Raw genomic sequence first — 20,628 nt, 5'->3', positions numbered from 1 at the left:
TTAATTATACAAACCTAGCCCACAAACTTATTTACCAATTAGATGCACTTGGCAATTGCATTGGATTTTATTTCGCAGGAACAGATTAAAGGGAAGGGATTCAAATGTGTGTCTCACCTGTCAAAATTATTTTTTTTTTTATCTGAAAATCATGTTGTATTTTGCTTCCACCTCATAATTATCCACTATTTTATGTTGGTCTATCACATAAAGTCCCAAAAACCACAAAGACGTTTGTTGCTGCAATTGGACAAAATGTAATAGGTTCAGAGGGTGTGAAATCTTTTGCAAGCCACTGCACTTTTAGTGTTCCGTCTTGTATTTCACTTCTTCATTGCGAGTCTGTCTTGTGGATCATGATTTTCCCTCTAATTGCCAAAGTGTGCGAGTGAATGCAGAAAACCTACATCTAATGCTTAGCCATCTGACCACTTATGGGAGCCCTTTAACCCTTCATCAGTTAAGTTAACAGCTCCTGCTTGATGTCACGTTGGACTGCTGGAGCTCCTGCAGAGCTCTAGTTAAACTAACAAACCTGTGATTAACTGAACTGCTGCAAGTGATGGATAGCAACGGACCTCCAATCAATACAGTCTTTCAAATCAGTTTTCCCACTCAGTCAGTGCCTGTGATTTTCTCACCTCCTTCCCCTCTCATTACCTGCATTATGAATCAAATCAATGCCTCCTGCTTATGTCTTTCAAGAAATACAGACACCTTTAAAATCAATTCTCGTAAAATGTATGCATTTCTTTTAAAATATTACCTACAAATGTGAAAACACAGGTTGAGAATGAAAACATAACATTTGATATAAGTTTTACAAAGCTGTCTTTTATGCCCATGTTTTTGTCCTCACCTGCACTTCCTCTGAGACGTGTGAACTGCTCCTCCTCCTCTTCATCTCCTCCGTCGATTATATCCTCAGTGCTGGTGAGATTCTCCTGGCTCAAGTCAGACATAGAGAACTCCAGACTATCTTCTCTCCACATGTCTGCTGACTTTGATCGCTTCTTTTTAAAGGTCCCTCCATCTCTGGGACCTTCAGTCATTCTCTGGAGGTATCTTTCCTCCCCAGGGACATCTCCCTCTCCCATCGAATCCTCTTCTCCATCCTGAGCAATAGTGTCTGCCTCTGAGGTCTCAGGAGTCGGTGTGGCCAAGGACTCGTCCTCATTCTGATAGGACTCAGGCCTCATTGTCATAGAGACGCGTTGTTTCCAGTGAGGGTTAATGCCGAATTCTCCCTGCTCATCTGCACCACTGAAAAGTTCTAGACCACTCTCTGCCAAGGACTGTGGGATGCTTGGTGTGCTGGAGGAGCGAGTGGAGGTCTCAGAGTTTCTGTGCTCCTGTTTTACGGTCGAAGAGTGCCTCTGCCGGCGAGTGACCAGCTTCTTGTTGGTGAGGCGGAGTGAGCGGGATGTGTGTTTGCGGGAAAGGTGTACCTCTCCATTGCGATACACACCACTGTCTCCGTTCTGACTCTCCACATTTCCCATGATTCAACTGGACAGAAAGGAGAAAACCACTGTAAAACAAAGCCTTCACTCTCTTCAGATTTAGCCTGACATGTGACACATTTAAGCACCCCAGCAATAGTTTTGTTTCGGAAATTGTGGTAAAAGGTCAGTTCAGATCTTTACTAGCCAGCCTTCAGATTTCTGATCCTTTTTAATCTGGTTTTCAGAAGCAACATTCAGCACAGCCTGACCTCTGAAGTGTCTGGAATGACCTTCTGATGGCCACCAATGCTGGGAATTGTTCTGTGCATTTATAGGGTTGCGTTGGACTGGTTTTTCTTCAGTTTAAGGGACAGGGGTCTCTCTGTAAAAGCTAATCGGTATATTTCTGTAAAACCTTCTTTAACCTCTGTGGTTCCCCAAGGTCCAGTACTTGGTCAATTATTATTTTTTATTTTATCTAGTTCCTTTAGAAGGTTTTATTCAGTCTTTTGATGACATCTTCCATTTTTATGCAGTTGTTACTCAGTTTTATGTCTTTTAAATCATTCACCTGGATTGACTGCCTAACTGAGCTAAGAGACTAGTTGTATGATCATGGCCATTATTTATCAATCGGTAAAACAGAAACAATGATTATAAGTCCACCTGAAACAGACTGAAACAACAGCCAAGCAATTGCTTCCTCTTGTACCAAGTCCAGTGTTTGTGACTTGGGAGTACTTTTTGATTTAAACTCTTTACGGTCTTGCTTCTTTAAATTAAAGAACAATGCTACAGTCATTCCTGCTGGGACACCTGATATTGTTTCTATGTGTTTAGATTACTGTAATGCCTTGTCTCCCGGACTAGACAATTTCTTATTTAAACTTTCACAAGTAATTCAATATGCTCTTGCCAGGTAATTGACACATTCTAACAAGCAAAATGATAAAATTTCTGTTTAATATTCTGACTGCCCACAACCATCACCATCTACAACAACTCTGAAGACAGTTGTATAATATCAGTTCAACAACATTCAATTTGTTTAGGATTAATAAAGTATTTTTTTATTTTAATTTAATCTTCTAAATATTAGTGCCCACATAGCAAGCAGTTAAGGGCCAGGGACCAGTATATCTGTCGATTCTTTAAACTAAACATTAAATTTCTCACTCTGTCCATTCTTAGAATAAAAATGTGGGGGTTTTTTCTGCCAAAGACTGGCAACTTGAAATCAAGGTTTTCAAGCTGTGGAACAACCTATTACCACAGTAACATTACTTTGATTCGCAGGATTAAAAATGTCCAATGTTGCTCTATATTTTGCTCTTAAAATTTAAAATTTTTAACTTCAAACAAATTCACTGACATCAATGCGGAAGCTAGTGTTCCAGATCATATTAAGTTTAGAAAGCTGAGCAAACAGCGAACTAAGGTTAAGACCTTTAACAGGAAAATGCCGTGTTTATATTCTTTGATTTTTTTATTTATTTTACAAACATAGTAATACAGTAGTCAAAACACTACCAAAGTAACACTAATTATGTCAAGTAACTTTTTCATTTCTTGTAAAGTGTATATACTACAACCCCCCTATTATTTGTCCACCACAGGATCTAAAAATATGAAGACTGGATACAACAGCATGTTGCAAGTGCAAGTAAAAGTTTATGACTTTATAAACTTCAAGCCTGTGAGCTGTTTGCATGCTTTGCATATTTTAACTGTCATTCAAATAAGATGAGAGATCAGAAACATCCACAGATGAGCTGGAAGGTCTGACACAGCTTTTTTCGGCCATACGTTATCAGATCCTAACAATTACTTTGGTTACTACAGCACACACAGCAAAACTGCACACATGAATCAAACACAGATAGAGATGTATAGGGCATAATAGCTGAAAATGTCTTGCTCTTACTATTTTTTGTGGGTAGAAATGATTTATGGTATTTTTGTATGTTTATGTTAAAAATAAAAATAATACAACTCTAAAAAAGATGCCAGTTTTTCAACACATTAGTTCGGCAATAATTTCTACATTTGGTCTCTTCTGAAAACTGGAATCAAATAAAAAAGCAGGTTGTCAGGTATCTTTTGTTGATCATAGGAGTAACTGAGTGCCTCTACAAGCCAAATGCTTAATGCTATTTAGGCAAAAGACGTTTCTGCGTCAGCTGCTGTCAGATCAGTTTGTCCTCTGTGAATCACACATTGTCAAACCCACACCAACAGTCTCTCGACTGTGAAGGGAGAAAAAAATTTTTAAACAAGTTCTTGGTCTGTTTTTGAGCTAGAAAATATTCCAAGCAAGTTTCTAAATGAAAGATTCAAAGTTATGAAACAACTTAGATACTTAAGTATTCACCTATGTTACAGGAGCAGGATCACCATCTTGCCCTCTTTACTGGGGTTTGATCTTCCACCAATAATATGACGCATACAGGCTCAAATGCTGGAAACACTTTGCCCTGAAAGAAATAAGAGCAGACAAAGAGATGTTTCAACTTCAGAATGACTCAATGTGTCGAATGAACACAGAGGAGAAAAGATGGTGAGCAAAATAAACTTCTAAAACTAACAAAGAAAGATACAGTGTTGTGAAAAAGGGTTTTGTTAATTGGCAAAATTCTGGACTGATGTGACAAAATTTGAACTTTTTGGGGTGATGTGCGTCCCTTACATCTGGTGTAAAACTAACACAAACCACAAACATGAAAGCGGAAGTGTGATGGTCTTGGGCTGCTTTCCTGCTCCAAGTCCTGGATGACTTGATGTAATTGATGGAACTATAAATTCTGCTTCCTGCTAGAATTTCCTGAAGCAGAATGTCTATATATCACTTCATGATTTTAAGCTCAACTGCACTTGGGCTATGCAGTAGGGCAATGATTAAAAGCACACTAGCAATTCCACCTCTAAATGGCTTGAAAAAAAAATTTAAAAATGAAGGATTTTGTGTGGCCTAGTCAAAGTCCAGACATATATCGGTACATATATAACATATTGGCTGAATTAAAACAATTAAAATAAGAGTGGCCCAAACATCTCCATAGTGATGAAAACAATTAATTTCCAGTGATTGCATAAGCTTTTGGCAGTTGTTGTCACCAAGGGTTTCACAACCAAATCATCATTTGAGAACTTCTGTTAATATTTTCTCATGCTATCTTTGTCTGACATTAAATTGTTTTTAATTATCTGAAAAATGTGACAAAGAAGCAAAAACATATCTGTAAAAAGGAAGATATATATTCAAATTGTTGTATGCCTGCTAAAGCAAATGAAATAAAGTTTAAATGCAAGTTATGAAATCAAAGACATTTTCTCAAGAGACATATAACCTAGAAGATAACAAAGACAGAAAATAAAAATCAGAAAACAAATTCAAAGCTACTGTGTTTTTCTGAACAGCTGGATTTTCTACTCACTGGCAACCCCAAATTAAACAGGCATGCACAGGCGTGAAACATTTTGGAAAAACACCCCTTTGTCTTCCTGGAGACAAAGAAATGTGTGCACCCATACACCCTCTTTACTGAAAAATACTGATCTTTGCCAAAATAACCTCATTTTCTCCTATACCAGCCCTTAGCTGCTGGGTTCAGATTTGCATATTGCTCCATGCAAATAATGATTGGAGGTTATGGAGGTGCAAGCACAGTTTTTGTGTGTTGATGTGGACATATTTCCATTTAGCAGATAAAATATTTTGCTCTTCTAAAGAATGAGGCATATCTCAATGATAGTATCACTCAACAGGACAGTGCAGGTGTTCAGGACCTTCTCTGTACTTCCTGCTGCCCTCCAGGGTGTCAAGATAATTAAAATAAGGTAGAAATAAGGAAATAAGGTAGAAATAAGGTAGAAATGATAATAGTTTCAGTTTCAAGGTAGATTGGATCTCAGCTGAGAGCCTGTATAGTATGGTAGCTTTACATGATGAGGAGTCACTTCACAGATATTCCACAAGCAAGGAAAAACAAGCTGTGTTTTTTTTTTCTAATAGGTCTATAGTGGTGGTATAAATATGTTGCCATTGCAAATTATTGACTCCAGCTGCTAATGTTGCAAGTGTTATTGGATTATAGTTTATAATCAGATAACACTGTTGATGAGGTATTGGTCTTCATTTGCATCACTTTACATTAAATTGCATTTAACGTTTAATTTTCTGAAAAATTTTATATCCTTTTTTTTTTAGAACGGGGGCATGATGCAATAGTGATGATGGTAACAGTGATGATCAGAAGGTAAACTTTATGAAAGAATTGAGGAATGAAAAATGGTCCTTATGCCCTACAAAGGAGCAAACCTGAATCAAAGGAATGGGTAGTTAGCATGTTCCTAGAGAACTTGATAACATGCGGAGGAGCTAATTAAGCCATTTGATCAGCTGTGTCGGAGCAGGAGCACATCTAAAACATGCAGGACATCGGCTCTTGTGGACCGACCACATCTTAGGGTTGTCTTAAGGCGTTCTTTCAGCGACCGAGAGTTGATGGGAAGATAATTGAACCAGTCCATGAGAAAACCAGTTGGAAGTTGCAAAATATTTGAAATTCAGCTTTCAGTTGAACAACAACTCAAAATATAGAGACAAAGGTAAATTAGAATGGTTTAGATCAATGAATATTCACATGTTAGAATGGCCCAGCAAAAGTCCATATCAAATTAAAAATACGCAACAAGACTAGAAATACACAAACACTTCATCCAATCTGACTGAGCTTGAGCTATTTTACATGGAATGGGCAGAAATCTTGGTCTTTAGATGCACAGAACTGGTAAAGGCATATCCCAAATGACTTGTAGCTGCAACTATAACAAAAGCAGGCCCTACACACGTCTGACTCATACTTTCAGATCTTTAAGATGCCTATTATTTTCTTTCCGCTTGACAGTTAGACTAGTTTGTGTTGAACACATTGAATCTCAATTAAATACACTGAAGTTGTAAGGTGGCAAAATGGGGTGTGATGAGTTTGCAAGTAGGGCTGCAACTAACAATTATTTTGCCAATCGCTTTATCTGTCGACTATTTTTTCAATTAATCAATTAATAATTGTATAACAAAAGGTGCTTAATAGAAGATTTTTTACAGAATTTGACTCAAGGTGAAGCTAACGCTATGTCACTTGAGGAGTTCTAGATAAAGTATATTTACAGACAGAGAAGGTTTTTCATCTTAAATGCAAAATGTATATATTTTTTGAAAAATTTTTGCCTAATTATTGCTCTGAGTGGATTATTTTTTCAGCACATAGCATGTTTTAGAGTCTGTAAACTCCAGTTAACGATTATCAGATTACTAAATTAGTTGACGATTATTTCAATAATCGATAATCACAGTTAATCCCATTAATTGTTTCAGCCCTATTTACAAAGAACTGTATGTACATTTATCTGATTCAGCTTTGCCACTTTAACACATTTCACCCTGCCTGTGAGAAGTACTTATATAAGCTCAGCTTCGACCCTGAGATCTCTCCTCCTCTTCCTCTGACTTTGCCCTTTGTTTCTCATCTCTCTTCTGTTTCATCTGTTCTGATGAAGTCAACCCACATGTTGTCCACCCCCCCTCTAAAAATAACTAAATTACATGATGCTAATGATTTATGCAAAGACAGATAGTGCTTAGAGGCTGAAAGGCTGGAAGCGCACCATAAAACAAATACAATTTTAGCAAGTGTTTATTTAAGTTTTAGAGCTAATGGCAGTTAAAATGGATTTTTATCACTGTTGCAAATCCATATAGTTAAATTTGTTTCTCAGTTTAGTGAGGGGAAAGTAAAAAAAAAAATCATGCACAGGCCAAGGAAACAACAAATAAACCCTGTCTAGGCCCACACAGGGGAAATCAAAGTGTTTTCTTTTCTCTGGCTATGTGCAAACTAAAATGTTTAGTCTCTGCGTTGTTCCTCTCCTTATGCCCTGAAGCAAGGCATGAGAAGTGGAGAGGAGGGGTAACAAGGAGAGGAGGGAATCTTTCTGCTAAACCCTCACAGCGTGGAAAGGTGAAACAATGCTGTAGGCAAATTGTACTAGGAGGGAGGATGATGAGGGAGAGGAAAAATATTGGGGTACAGCCCTGAAAAAAGAATTTTATTATGGAGAGATGAGAAGAGAAAGTGGTGCAAGAGAAGATGGAGAGATAACAAGAGAGAAACTGGGGGGACCTATTGTTGTTGAGGTTTAAGTGGATAAGTAGACATGTGCTCTGTCTGCCTCTCTTTGGGCTTAATTGAAGGAGTCGAGACAAAAGGGGAAAGATAATTATTCGCTCTCTTTCTCTCAGCCTCTCATTTCTCGCAGTATATTAACACATCGAGGGAGTGTATCAGCACAATGGCTTGCGCAACAGCAGCCACAGCATCATTATCATGCAGACGAGTTCACTCAGGGATGGGTATACAAACTGACACATCGATAGGAGACAAAGAAGAGTTGGGAGAACACTTTTTAAACACGCAACTACAGCACGTTTCACTTCATTTTAAAGTTTATATTTGACTTTTATTTGCAGATTTTATCAGTAACCAAGTTCTTGAAAGGAGAGTGAATAACAAGGATGAAGCAGAGCATCCAACTGAGGCAGGAGGTGTCAAAAAGCACTGCTGTGCTGGAGCTGTCTGGCTCTTATTGCCACAACATGATGGTTTCATTAAAGAATCATCAACGCCTATACGCTTTCACATCTATCACGCACCTGAGCACAGACACCCAGGCAGGCAGATTATTTTCAAGCTGCATGTACTGGGATGCAATGCAACACACCCACACCTGCACAATCCAGGGGGAAACCTGAGCAGGTACTCACATACATGTACTCACACTCTTTGGAAAAATACCAAAAGCTTGTCAGAACAGCCACAGATCAGGCACACCTAAACACCCCCCCCCCCCCCCCCCCCCCCCCCCCCACACCCCCACCCCGCCCGAAAGCCTTTTTATCTCTCCACCTGTCTCTCTCAGCTCCACCCTGACATGACACATCTCAGCTCTGCAGGCTCAAACCGCACATGGCTTGGATGTGCTACTGTATGTGCATGATTGAGGTAAAACAAAACATGTCTTCTATCTTTTTTTATGAGCCTCTCGCAGCACAGACTGCGCTATGACATGGCCATTGTAATCAGACTCTTGTTTTATCTAATATTACACAACACAGCAACAAAGTCTTCTGTGTATTGTTTATACAATATTGCTTTGGCTTAAAATCATCGCAAATTTAACTTCAATTATGCATGTCCCAATCAATTCTCAGGTATCAGTTTGGGGTCAAGATCATGGCCCTTGTAAATGATAGCTAGTATAACTGTATTACAACCTATACACATAAAAATCTAGGTTTTCTCTTTTGGTACAGTAATTTGTTTTACCCTTTACAACTATGTCCACAGTAAAAGTGAGACTGTATTGGCTGCCATGACCTTCTGGCTGTCTGTGTCATGTGACCCGCTTTTCCTGCCACTGACTGGTATCAGTTGAAAGCGTTCAGTGTATGAGAGGGAGCTGCGCAAAGAGCACCTGAAACACTGGTTAATCAATTTTCAATGTTTAAAACAAAACACTAAGTTTAAGAGTAATATCACAACAGAAAGCAAATGTGCTAATGTTAGCATAGCACTATAGCAACCTGCTTACATGACTTTGGCTGGATGTATCAGGTCAGATAATGTATATGCTTAGCAGCAAATGATAAAGCTACTTATGTCCAGCTGAGGATTGTCAGGACATTATTGTAGATTTACTATATTAAATTGCTGCTCTGTGTTGAAACAGCAATTTGAGGCTGACCTTCTGTTATTCACCTGGGTCACAATATGCTGTTACCAAGAAAAACAGACAGAAGAAAGAACAACATCCAGAACATCTTTGCTGAGTAAATACGAGTAACACTGATTAAATGTAGTTTGTTATTTAAAGTATTTTAAAGCTGCAAAGTTTTCAAGCATATACATTCTATTGGTTTTATTTATTTTAGAAACGTATAAGATTAGCCCTTTTATCAGAGCATCAAAATGAAGCTGACACATTTTTCATTTAAAGCATATTTGTGGATTTAGAGAACTCTTTGAACACCAAGGCAAACGCTCAATTTAGCAGTTGTACTGTAAACCCATCTACATTTAATAACTCCATCAACTTTCATAACAATTAGCTAAGTGATTTGTTTCATATTCTTTACCAAAGTCACAGTCATATAAACAAATTTTAAAAAGTTTAAAATAGTTCTGTCGACTGCTAGCTGTTAATATCAATTAGGCACTGGCCGGTTAGTGAAGTTTTAAACCCCTCCAACCCCCCATCCCCCTTTTTCCTGCCTACTGCTCCTACTTGTTAGATTCCTGCTAATGATGTCAGAGAGTCTGCCCAAAATTAGTAGAGAGATTAACTTGGCTGTCTGGAAATATTTTTTGGTCGCAACAAACATGGACAGTCAGGCAAGCAAAAGGAGCACCACCTCTCACTATTACTAAGTTAAAGCTGTTTGAAATTACAGCTGGCAAGCTAAGATTGGTATGTCTGCTAAGCAGCCAACTGCTGTCTGGCTACCTGCCAGACTAATTAACTATTCAACATTAGCTTGTTTGACTCCCAGTGTTATTCTGTACATAGCAGAGCAGCAACAAAATACAATATTGTGTGCAATGGGAACATTTACTTGGAAACTAGCACAAAGTTGAACTTGTGATTATTTCAAACATTAGCATTAAGTCCACTACAAAAGAACAATATGTGGGATGCATTACATAAATATTACTGTGGCAATCAACGTCTTATGATGTTAATGTGGCAGTAGTAATAACACAAGATATCATGAAACAATGGTATTTTCACACAAAGTTATCACACTGTGAGAATCTCAAACTGATGATTTTCTCCTCACAGCTAATAAAAACACGACATTTAATACATTTCATACAGAAATGTGGGCTTCTTGAAAAGTATGTTTAATACCTGCTTAAAGGTTGTTATTTTAAAAGACACTTTTATTCTGATGAGCCTCATCGGAGCGTCTATTGTAATTCATTGAACATGACCGTATAAAGGCTTCCTGTTACGCTTATTGGTAATGTTGAGTCTTACAGCATAAGCACTTACAACAAAAATGTTTAATGTTGTCTGCTAATATTTAGGGCTGCTGCGAGAAAACACCTTAATCGTCCCTTATCAAGCCTTACAGCCAATAACAAAGTCACTGCATTCATTTTCCTGAGCCTTTCAGCCTCATCTTTTACATTCCCCTTCTACAGAATATTTCTAGATGGAGAAAACTCATCTAAGTTCGTACAGTACAGAATCGGAAATGTCGCAAAATGTTTTGTTTATCAAAGCATCTTATTTGTCTATGCTTCTTCCAAAATACACCTGTACACACTTGCAAGACTGGAATCAAGCAAGTTTCCTTTTAAATTTAACGAGAACACTGGTAATGGTGTGTAAATATAGAGATGCTGGTGTTCAAAATAGATAAAGAATAAATAAAAAGACTCTGGGACTTCAAAAAAATGAGCACCTGCTTTTGGGCATACACCTGGGTGCATTGTTCATGTTTTGAGGAGGAAGTGCATTTATCTAATGCACAGACAGGAGTCAGATAGGCACTGAAAACATCCCATTGTAGCTATGGGAGGCAACACTCCACTGCACTCCCACAGATCCTCTGAGAGAAATCTGTCTGAGACACAGAATTCCCTGGAAGACCGAGATTAGCTTCTTATTCATCCTGACGGGATCTGACAAGGCACGTGCCACTACCCCCCATTTTTAGCTTTAACGCACACACACAGACATATATACAATGTGCTTTCAAGCACAAGTCTCAGCAGCTTCTTAAATCAAACAATTTGTTCAAACTGGTTAAAGATAAAATATCATTTATTTCCTTAAGGAGCTCTTTCATTTTGAGCCAAGGCATTAAAATGACAATGTTAAGTAGACGGAGAGGATTGTCTTATTTCTCTGAGCCCCTTTATTTGCCATGACCAAACAGAGATTTAGTGAAGAACAGTTTGTTAAACAAAACACATGCATTGCCAAAAAAAGAAAGTACAAGGTTAAAGACAACAGACAGGATGAAATAGCTGGTAGTGCAGCACATCATCTGCAAACTGAAAAATCCAAAACACATTTTAGATTTTAGGTCAGTGTGGCAACTCAGGACCAAGTAAGTGCAAAAAGATGCAATTAAATTAAACTGCCAGTCATTTTACTCCAGTTGACTCCTCAAGTGTCAGTAACCTCATTAAACACTGTCTTTTGCCTCTCTAGCAGCTTACGTCTTACGCTTCTTAACTCAGAGTCTAGCTGAGTTTCTCTGCAGCTTGCTGCATTCTGGGATTACCATATTTTAAAGAAGACGGGTCCTTCCACAAGCCCTTTATTGAGTGAGATGCCCAAGAGAGTCAATGAGTGTGTGTAGCTTTTAATGTTTAACTCGGTCGCTGCTGCTGCAGAGCAGAGCATGAACTACCAGAAGTCCCTGTGAGAATTCTGAGATGCAAATACCCCGTAACTAAGTGCTGAAGATGTATACTTTAACAGCAGGATCTTACACACAATGAGGTCAAGGTCAAGATCAGGGAATGTCAGCCTGGACTAAATCTTTGCAGTTCTGCTTTATCCGTCAGCAGGCTAAATGGTAGATGAAAAAATACAATTTGATGTTGTTAAATATTAATAAATCTTCTACTGCTTCCACCATTACTCAATCAACAAGCATTTCCTCATGAAGTTGTGATTGCACATCCAATTGTCTCATAAGCCATCAGAATCAGTCAACTGAATATTCATGTGGTGATTTGCTGAAATCACAGCAGCAGAAAAAGGAAAGTTGTTTAATAATCTACATGGGTTGGGACAAGACGGTTAATGTACTTTTTATTTAACTGGTAACACCAGAAGCACTGTCTTGGAAAGACGAGTACCTGGATGTGTAGGAATAAAAAGAAACCTGGGAGTACAATGCATCACTTTGTAACTTTGTGAAATAATGCATAGACGATCCAAGTTTCGGTTTCAAGGAATTCCACAGTTTTTCACAGTCCCCGTTTAAAAAGCACTACTGTTTTGCTTCATACTATTTCAGACGTTCGGATCCCATGAAATCCAAGACACGTTTCTAGAGCAAAGAGTTGCCCTGATCTGTTGCTTATCTGTCATATGATGACAGAACAAAAGGAGATTCATCCATCATGGTAAAAGTTCATTAAAACACTCAAAAAGGAGCTTATGCACATACTTATGGTCGATGCCATAGTGTTTAAGGAGCAAGCATACTAATCCATTATATATTAAAATGAGTCGTATTTATTTAAATATCACCATTATCAAACTAAATCAAGCATCATGTATATATATATATATATATATATATATATATATATGTATATGTATATATTTATATGTATATGTATATATATATATATATATGTATATATGTGTATATATAAATAACTGGAGGTGGGCCCCAAATTAAATTATATACATACATAGTTTTTGCCTTCACTCTGCGTCCAGCTCACCCCAAACCATCTCAATTAGGTTCAGGTCCGGTGACTGTGGAGGCCAGGTCATCTGGCGCAGCACCCCATCACTCTCCTTCTTGGTCAAATAGCCCTTACACAGCCTGGAGGTGTGTTTGGGGTCATTGTCCTGTTGAAAAATAAATGATGGTCCAACTAAATGCAAACCGGATGGAATAGCATGCCGCTGCAAGATGCTGTGGTAGCCATGCTGGTTCAGTATGCCTTCAATTTTGAATAAATCCCCAACAGTGTCAACAGCAAAGCAACCCCACACCATCACACCTCCTCCTCCATGCTTCATGGTGGGAACCAGGCATGTAGAGTCCATCCGTTCACCTCTTCTGCGCCGCACAAAGACACGTTGGTTGGAACCAAAGATCTCAAACTTGGACTCATCAGACCAAAGCACAGATTTCCACTGGTCTAATGTCCATTCCTTGTGTTCTTTAGCCCAAACAAGTCTCTTCTGCTTGTTGCCTGTCCTCAGCAGTGGTTTCCTAGCAGCTATTTTACCATGAAGGCCTGATTCACACAGTCTCCTCTTTACAGTTGTTCTAGAGATGTGTCTGCTGCTAGAACTCTGTGTGGCATTGACCTGACCTATATATTTTATATATATATATATATATATATATATATATATATATATATATATAAAGCTGTTATTCACTGATGTATTTAAATTTTCAGTGTGGGGGCTGGTGTCCTGCAACCTTTAGATTGAAACAAATAACATACAAATTTTAAATTAACCTATTCTTGTCATGATCCGCTAGTGTTTGGGTTTTAGTTTCTTTTGTTTGTGTTATTTTTATCATTTCCTTTTTGTATATTATGTTTTTGTGGTCTTGGCTCATTCTGTTATTTTCCCTGTGTCTATTATTGCCATTAAGGTGTTCTTTGTCCCTCAGTTCAGCTCTATTCATGTTTATCAGTGCCCTTCCCTCAGCTTCCCCGCTTTCTCTCTGCCACAACTGGTCCACATTAACCCCTGATTACACACACACCTGCATTCTGTCATTCTCTATCTTTGAGTTTTAAGACAACACCACAAAAGTTGCCATTTGATCCTACTAAACAGGTATCAAGGGAGATGGAAGTTGTATTTTCGCAACTGACAGCACAAAGTTACTGACCCATGACTGCTCAAAAGTGCTTTGGAGGTAAAAAGTAGCCCACTTCATAATAACAAGGCAGTTATGTTGTTTTGGTATATCCATGTAATTTAAACATTAGATAAATCTATTTTTCTTCACCCTGAACCCACCCTGACCCAAACAGATGGGAATAGATGGAGTCAAAATGGCAGGTAATAGTTTGGGTCTGTGTGAACCCATGGGGGAGTGAAATAACAGGGCAGCTGAGTGGGTGAGAAAGAGGGATAGAGGGTTGAACCAAAGGTAGGCAGAGGTGGGAGGTTGAAACTGGGGGATGGGATGAAAGCAAGCATGAGAGTCAAATCAACAATAGAGGATGGTGCTAAAAGTGGGATGAGAGGCTGTTAGTTCAGTGGGTTGATGGTGGAGTCGAGTGATGGGCCACAGGTAGATGAATGAATGTTGAGTGCTGAGGTGGAAGGAAACATGAGAGGTAAAGACGAGGGGTGGGGCTGATAGGTCCTCAGAGGCTGATAGAGATAGATGCCATGTCAGTTCAAAGTGGGGGACATGTGAATGGGCTTGATTTGTTGTCAGTGATGGAGCGACTGTGAGACTATCAGGGGAGAACTACTCAGGTCTGTATTGCCTGCGTTGTATGTTTGTGTTTGAGATTTTCACTCATGTGTTTATGGTGGTAACTCTACCCTAAGGAGCGGAAATATTGGATATTCTGTCTTGTTAACTACTGATCACAGTGTACAGAGTTGCAAACATAGTCTTTTTTAAATGTAGTTGTATGCATGCACCTCTTCACTTCTCCATGTAGTCCCACAAAACATTTTCAAACTCTTTTATCTTCGGATTCTCACTCATACTTTGTTTATCCTCTACTTCTTCTTCTTCTTCTATTCAGATGCACTGCTCCTATGTTACATCTCCTCTTCCTGCTTTTGGAATCCTGGCCCAGCGGGCATTCACACTGCAAGCGAACTGCTCCAGGGTCCAGATAAACCATGCCAGGGTATGTTTTTCTGGTCTGTTTCAGTGTCCGGGATGGGGTCCCACTGGAGTAATCCGCTCCAGAAACCGGACTCTGGCATTGTACAAAGCTTTCCAACTGTTTGGTGTGAAAGCACTGTTAGGGTAAATATTTACATGGTTGCAGATTGCTGTTTTAGTAATAATAGTATTGTTAACCAGACTAATCACACACTAAGATGCTAAAGACAGTTTTAAATGTCATCTTCATGATCATTTTGTCTTTGTTAAAAAAAAAAAAAACTTTATTTCAAAGGGACTGCTTTGCCTCTGACCCTGACCATTCACAGCAGGAATGCTAGAAAAAAAATGTAATGCTATCGGCAGAGTCAAGCTTTTAAAAAACAAAATTCTGATCAGTGCATCTCTAATTATAAACCATACTTTATTGTACAACACAAACTATCCTGAACTGCTTCCTATCAGTTTGTTGTCATTAATCAAGTTTAGGAGCTACAATGACTAGCTACAAGCTAATTACTTATAAAACTGTTCTAACAGGCATAAAACTAGCAAATTTGATTCCAAGAAATAAAATGCAATGTAGTTGTTTGACCCATTGGACTCACGTTTAGGCTTTAATTTCCCTCAGTTCACTACATTGCATTTTTATACTTTACCAAGTAGAATGTATGCCCCCACATATCACTATTGTACATCACCATTTTGTGTGTTTTTGATACTTTATATGATTGTTGTTGCCCTATTTTGTGCAGAGTTTAGTCAATTCTACCTCTGACATGAAATTGCAATGGTTTGATTTGTTCGGCTCCTCAGATCTTGTTCCAAAAAATAAATCTATGCATATCTGCCAGCAATACATAGTGAATGCTTTATATCAATTGTAAACATTATATACTGTACAAGTGAGTTAACAAATTCGTTTAATTCGTTGGTAGAAAATTACAAATCAGCTGCACAACCACAGCAGAGTTTTGGATCATGTCCTACTTCTTCGATACCCAATTCAAGCACCACCTGTTGCGTAAATCAGACAGCATTTCTATTTTGGAGTATTGTGAAAACAGGCTCATGTTGTGTGCCTTTTATATGTAAAAGGAAACTAACAAGCAAAGAATCAGATCTGGACTTGTGTATACCGTTTTTGGAAGTAGTTCCACAAGGACGGGGCTTCTGCTAACATAGTGTAGCTACTCATCACCTTACAAAATGTTCTAATTACAAAATAAAAAATGTTCTGCTTGTAATACTTTTGATTTATGTTGTTTTTGTGGAAAAAAAACAAGGTCTGTTCAATTAGAGTAGTAACTTACACTGATCTAAATTGAACGTCATTTAAAGTAGATCAGTCTTAAACCTATGTTCTAAAAGTGGCACAACTCAGAACAAAACTGCACAACAAAACTGATATAATCTGTTAAAAATATTGGTATAAATCAAGGTTCTAAACATACCCTGAGTTATTTTAAATGACAGCAACTTTGTCTGGTTTCCCAAACACAGTGGACCAAAGATGAATTATAATCATGAACACTACTTTTGAGGCGACTGTGGCTCAGTAGGAAGAGTAGTCGTCTTGCAATCAGAAGGTTGTGGGTTTGATTCCAGCTTCCTTCTGCCATAGGTTGATGTGCCCCTGGGCAAGGCACTTAACCTCAAGTTGCCTACCGATCTGCGTATTGGTGTATGAATGTGTGAGCGTTAGTGAGTGCAATTGGGTGAATGTGGCTCTAGTGTAAAGCGCTTTGAGCGGTCTGTATGACTGGAAAAGCGCTATATAAGTTCAGTCCATTTACCATTTACTATACTGCAATATGTGAGTATTAGTGTATACCTATTTTGAATGCACCCCTGGAGCCATGCAATGGAAGTTAATAATAGATAAACCACCACTTTCTTAATTAGGATTACCAGTGAGGCATGAAAATCCCCATTCGTCAAGAGGCAAGTGAGAGGCTTTGTGGAAGGAAGAGAAAATGACAGCTTAGGAGTGACAGAGGGAAAATAAGCCATCAGTGAATGAATCTGACAAAAGGTGCTGGTGAGCTTGTGAAACATGTTAACAGCAGAGAAATGGGCACAGAGAAGGTCCAGAGGGGAAGTGGGGGAGGGGAACAGCAGGATAAGGAAAGGGGAAGTTTTCTCCATGCAGCTGAGTCAACAACAGCAATTGCAAACAGAGTGCCCCCTTATAAAGAGAGACAAGACAACGTCCTGCAGGGAGCGAAGGGAGAAAGAAATGTTCAGCGAGAATGTGGCAAATATACATCAGCTGTTTCTCAGCGTTTAAGCCTCACAAATGGATGACTAGATAATACAGGACATTCCAGCCTTTTTAAACAAAAACACTCAAATTACAGACAGAAAAAACAGCTGCCCTAATGTTAAAAGTGTGAAATAAAACGAGTCTCAGTCAGGGACAATTTGCATCACGTTCCACATCAGACCCGCCTTTCTTCTCTCTCTTCATTTTTGCATCACATATAAAAACAAAGAAGTGTCCTCATGCATTAGGGTGTGACAAATTCAGAGAATGAAAGAGGACCTACGCCCAGACTGTGAAACTGATGTTCTTTATTAATCCACCCCAGTCATTATGTCACACAGCCCACAACCAGAACTTCAACCTGTAGAATTAAATAAAAACTTTTAAAAATTCTTGCAGAAGCTCTTGTGTATTTCAACTTATTATTTAGTCATTTATTCAGTCGATCAGACAATATTTTTTGCTATATTCTGTTTTTGTCCAAAACGTTCTGTTTCGTCTTATTTGCTTTTCAGGAAGCAAATGCGCAGCAAAAGAAAGTAAATGGCAACCTTTGTGGCAGGAAAACAAAAAACTTTATATTATCAACACTGATGTTCTGTACAATGACCAATAACTTGGCTTTAATGAAAACTGGTTGTAAATCTAGCACTGCTTCACAGTAAGATTAACCCTATAAAGAACATAAATGGTTAAGAACCCTGTTATGAATTAAGCTGCTCGCACTTAATAAATAATAATAAGCAGACATACAGCTGCTATTTTTAACAGTGGTGCAGAATTAAACACTGATTTAACTAATTTCTTAAATATTTACTGGTCAGTTATAAACTGAGTTTTATTGCAAAGAGGTATTGAAAATCTAGCACTTTCCAGCAGGTAGAAATGTACAATCCGACAATGTTGTCTTTGGTGAAATTGTATGTATTAGGGCTGGAAAGGTTACTGATACTGATATAAGTATACCGAGAGTTAGCAAAATTGCACTTTCAAATCTTAAAAAACATCTGCCATACTGGTCCTTCTTTTTTACCTACAACATCCCAGAGAAAGACCAGGAAAGACCAAAGATTTAAATGTCTTTATGGAGAATAAATTAATTTTCTTTAAATAATCCCTCGAACCCATCCCACATTTATAAAGTCAGCCATGTTTTTATCTAGGATGGAATATATTCTAATTTAAATCAAACAAAAAAAGAACATCAGCTGTACATAATCTGTCTGCTTATTAAACAAGCATACATTAAATATGTTGTACCACCAAATCAGGTAGTTTTGTAAACGACACAGACACCCATTTAAACCAGCACTGGATGAATGTAAAAGGGTCTTCCCATTGCTGCCTAGGGAGAATCCAGTCAAGATGTCAATATATGTCATTTATGTTGTGTGCCTTTAGTAGAAGTGGTTGGATCTAGGTCAGGGGGTATATTTCCTGGGAGTTGATCTCTTGAGTGGACTCAAGCTGGGGGTTATTATTTGGACCCTGAGTGGCTGCAGTGAACAGAGCCCACCCTCTCAGTGCATTAGTGACCTGTATATAAGCTCCTCACGACTCTTTGACATGTGAGAGGAGTCTGGGATGACAAAGACTGCATGACCGCAATCGTGTAGATGTAAACACATTCACATTGATCGTTTCTGCACTGCAGGACAATAACAAAGCAACACAGTGTATTAGAAATTATAAACAGCACTCAATGTGGGGTTTCTTTTATCCCCAAAGAAACAAAATCCAGAGAACAAAAGATTGCATGCAGCTTTGCCCGCAAGCCTTCATCCACACATGGCAATTCACAGGCATATTTGCACACACAAATACACATACAGCCTTTTGAGACTGCCCTGTAATGCCCCACTGCATCACTTCCAGGTCAAAAAGCAGGAGCATGAAGTGTGACTATGTGCACCAAATTGCCAGGCAAGTCTGTATACTTTCTGTAAGTATAAAGGAGAAAAGGGCAGACAGGGACTAAGGTGCCTGTTTGCTTTGTCTTAATTTCACAGTTTCATGTTTGATGGAAGAGACTCCAAAAGTCAGGAGTGTAAGGATTTGCAGGCAGATAAAGCAAATGGAGATCCAAAGAGTGCAACCTCTCCCCAGTGCAAACAAAGCACAATGTTCAGAAGACACTCTTTGCACCTCTGCTCTAATTCCTCTATTAAATGCTTTCTCAACACCTCACACACAAACATATTTCTACTCTCGCTCTGAGGTCTTTTACACAACTTCGTCTTCTGGTCACGCATGTTTCCTTTTTCTGTCAAACCCAACTTTCACTCACTTTATCATATCATACACCTTTTTAATAGTATTGTTGTATTGTTGGATGTTCTGGGGATGCATTGGGTTTCAGATTCATGAAAGGTTATATACATATATGTACGTACACACACACACAGACAGACACACACACACACCCATATATATACAGGGGTTGGATAATGAAACTGAAAGACCTGGTTTTAGACCACAATAATTTATTAGTATGATGTAGGGCCTCCTTTTGCGGCCAATACAGCGTCGATTTGTCTTGGGAATGACATATACAAGTCCTGCACAGTGGTCAGAGGGATTTTAAGCCATTCTTCTTGCAGGATAGTGGCCAGGTCACTACGTGATACTGGTGGAGGTAAACGTTTCCTGACTCGCTCCTCCAAAACACCCCAAAGTGACTCAATAATATTTAGATCTGGTGACTGTGCAGGCCATGGGAGATGTTCAACTTCACTTTCATGTTCATCAAACCAATCTTTCACCAGTCTTGCTGTTTGTATTGGTGCATTGTCATCCTGATACACGGCACCGCCTTCAGGATACAATGTTTGAACCATTGGATGCACATGGTCCTCAAGAATGGTTCGGTAGTCCTTGGCAGTGACGCGCCCATCTAGCACAAGGATTGGGCCAAGGGAATGCCATGATATGGCAGCCCAAACCATCACTGATCCACCCCCATGCTTCACTCTGGGCATGCAACAGTCTGGGTGGTACGCTTCTTTGGGGCTTCTCCACACCGTAACTCTCCCGGATGTGGGGAAAACAGTAAAGGTGGACTCATCAGAGAACAAGTTTCACATTGTCCACACCTCAAGAATTGCGCTCCTTGCACCATTGAATCCGACGTTTGGCATTGACATGAGTGACCAAAGGTTTGGCTATAGCAACCCGGCCGTGTATATTGACCCTGTGGAGCTCCTGACAGACAGTTCTGGTGGAAACAGGAGAGTTGAGGTGCACATTTAATTCTGCCGTGATTTGGGCAGCCGTGGTTTTAT

General features: G+C 38.9%; 1 protein-coding gene and 1 long non-coding RNA gene across 2 annotated transcripts in view; one reads left to right on the top strand and one right to left on the bottom strand.

Moving 5' to 3' along the window:
• The window catches only part of LOC124876298, a 35,321-nt gene extending 18,993 nt beyond the window's left edge, over positions 1-16,328 (top strand). The window contains exon 2 of the long non-coding RNA XR_007040268.1: positions 14,996-16,328. This is a non-coding gene — a long non-coding RNA (uncharacterized LOC124876298). The remainder of the gene's footprint in view (positions 1-14,995) is intronic.
• LOC124876295 (rho guanine nucleotide exchange factor TIAM1-like) overlaps positions 1-20,628 on the bottom strand; it is an 84,788-nt gene that overhangs the window by 56,382 nt on the left and 7,778 nt on the right. The window contains exons 2-3 of the mRNA XM_047378948.1: positions 3,817-3,919; positions 860-1,509 (exon numbers count right to left, since the gene is read on the bottom strand). Of these exons, the coding sequence (XP_047234904.1) occupies positions 860-1,502 (643 nt within the window). The 5' untranslated portion in view covers positions 1,503-1,509; positions 3,817-3,919. The remainder of the gene's footprint in view (positions 1-859; positions 1,510-3,816; positions 3,920-20,628) is intronic.

This window comes from Girardinichthys multiradiatus, chromosome 11, assembly GCF_021462225.1.
Source record: "Girardinichthys multiradiatus isolate DD_20200921_A chromosome 11, DD_fGirMul_XY1, whole genome shotgun sequence".
In the NCBI taxonomy this organism is placed as follows: domain Eukaryota; kingdom Metazoa; phylum Chordata; class Actinopteri; order Cyprinodontiformes; family Goodeidae; genus Girardinichthys; species Girardinichthys multiradiatus.
The sequence above is the reverse complement of the archived record's forward strand: the minus strand, read 5'-3'. Positions and strand labels throughout refer to the sequence as shown.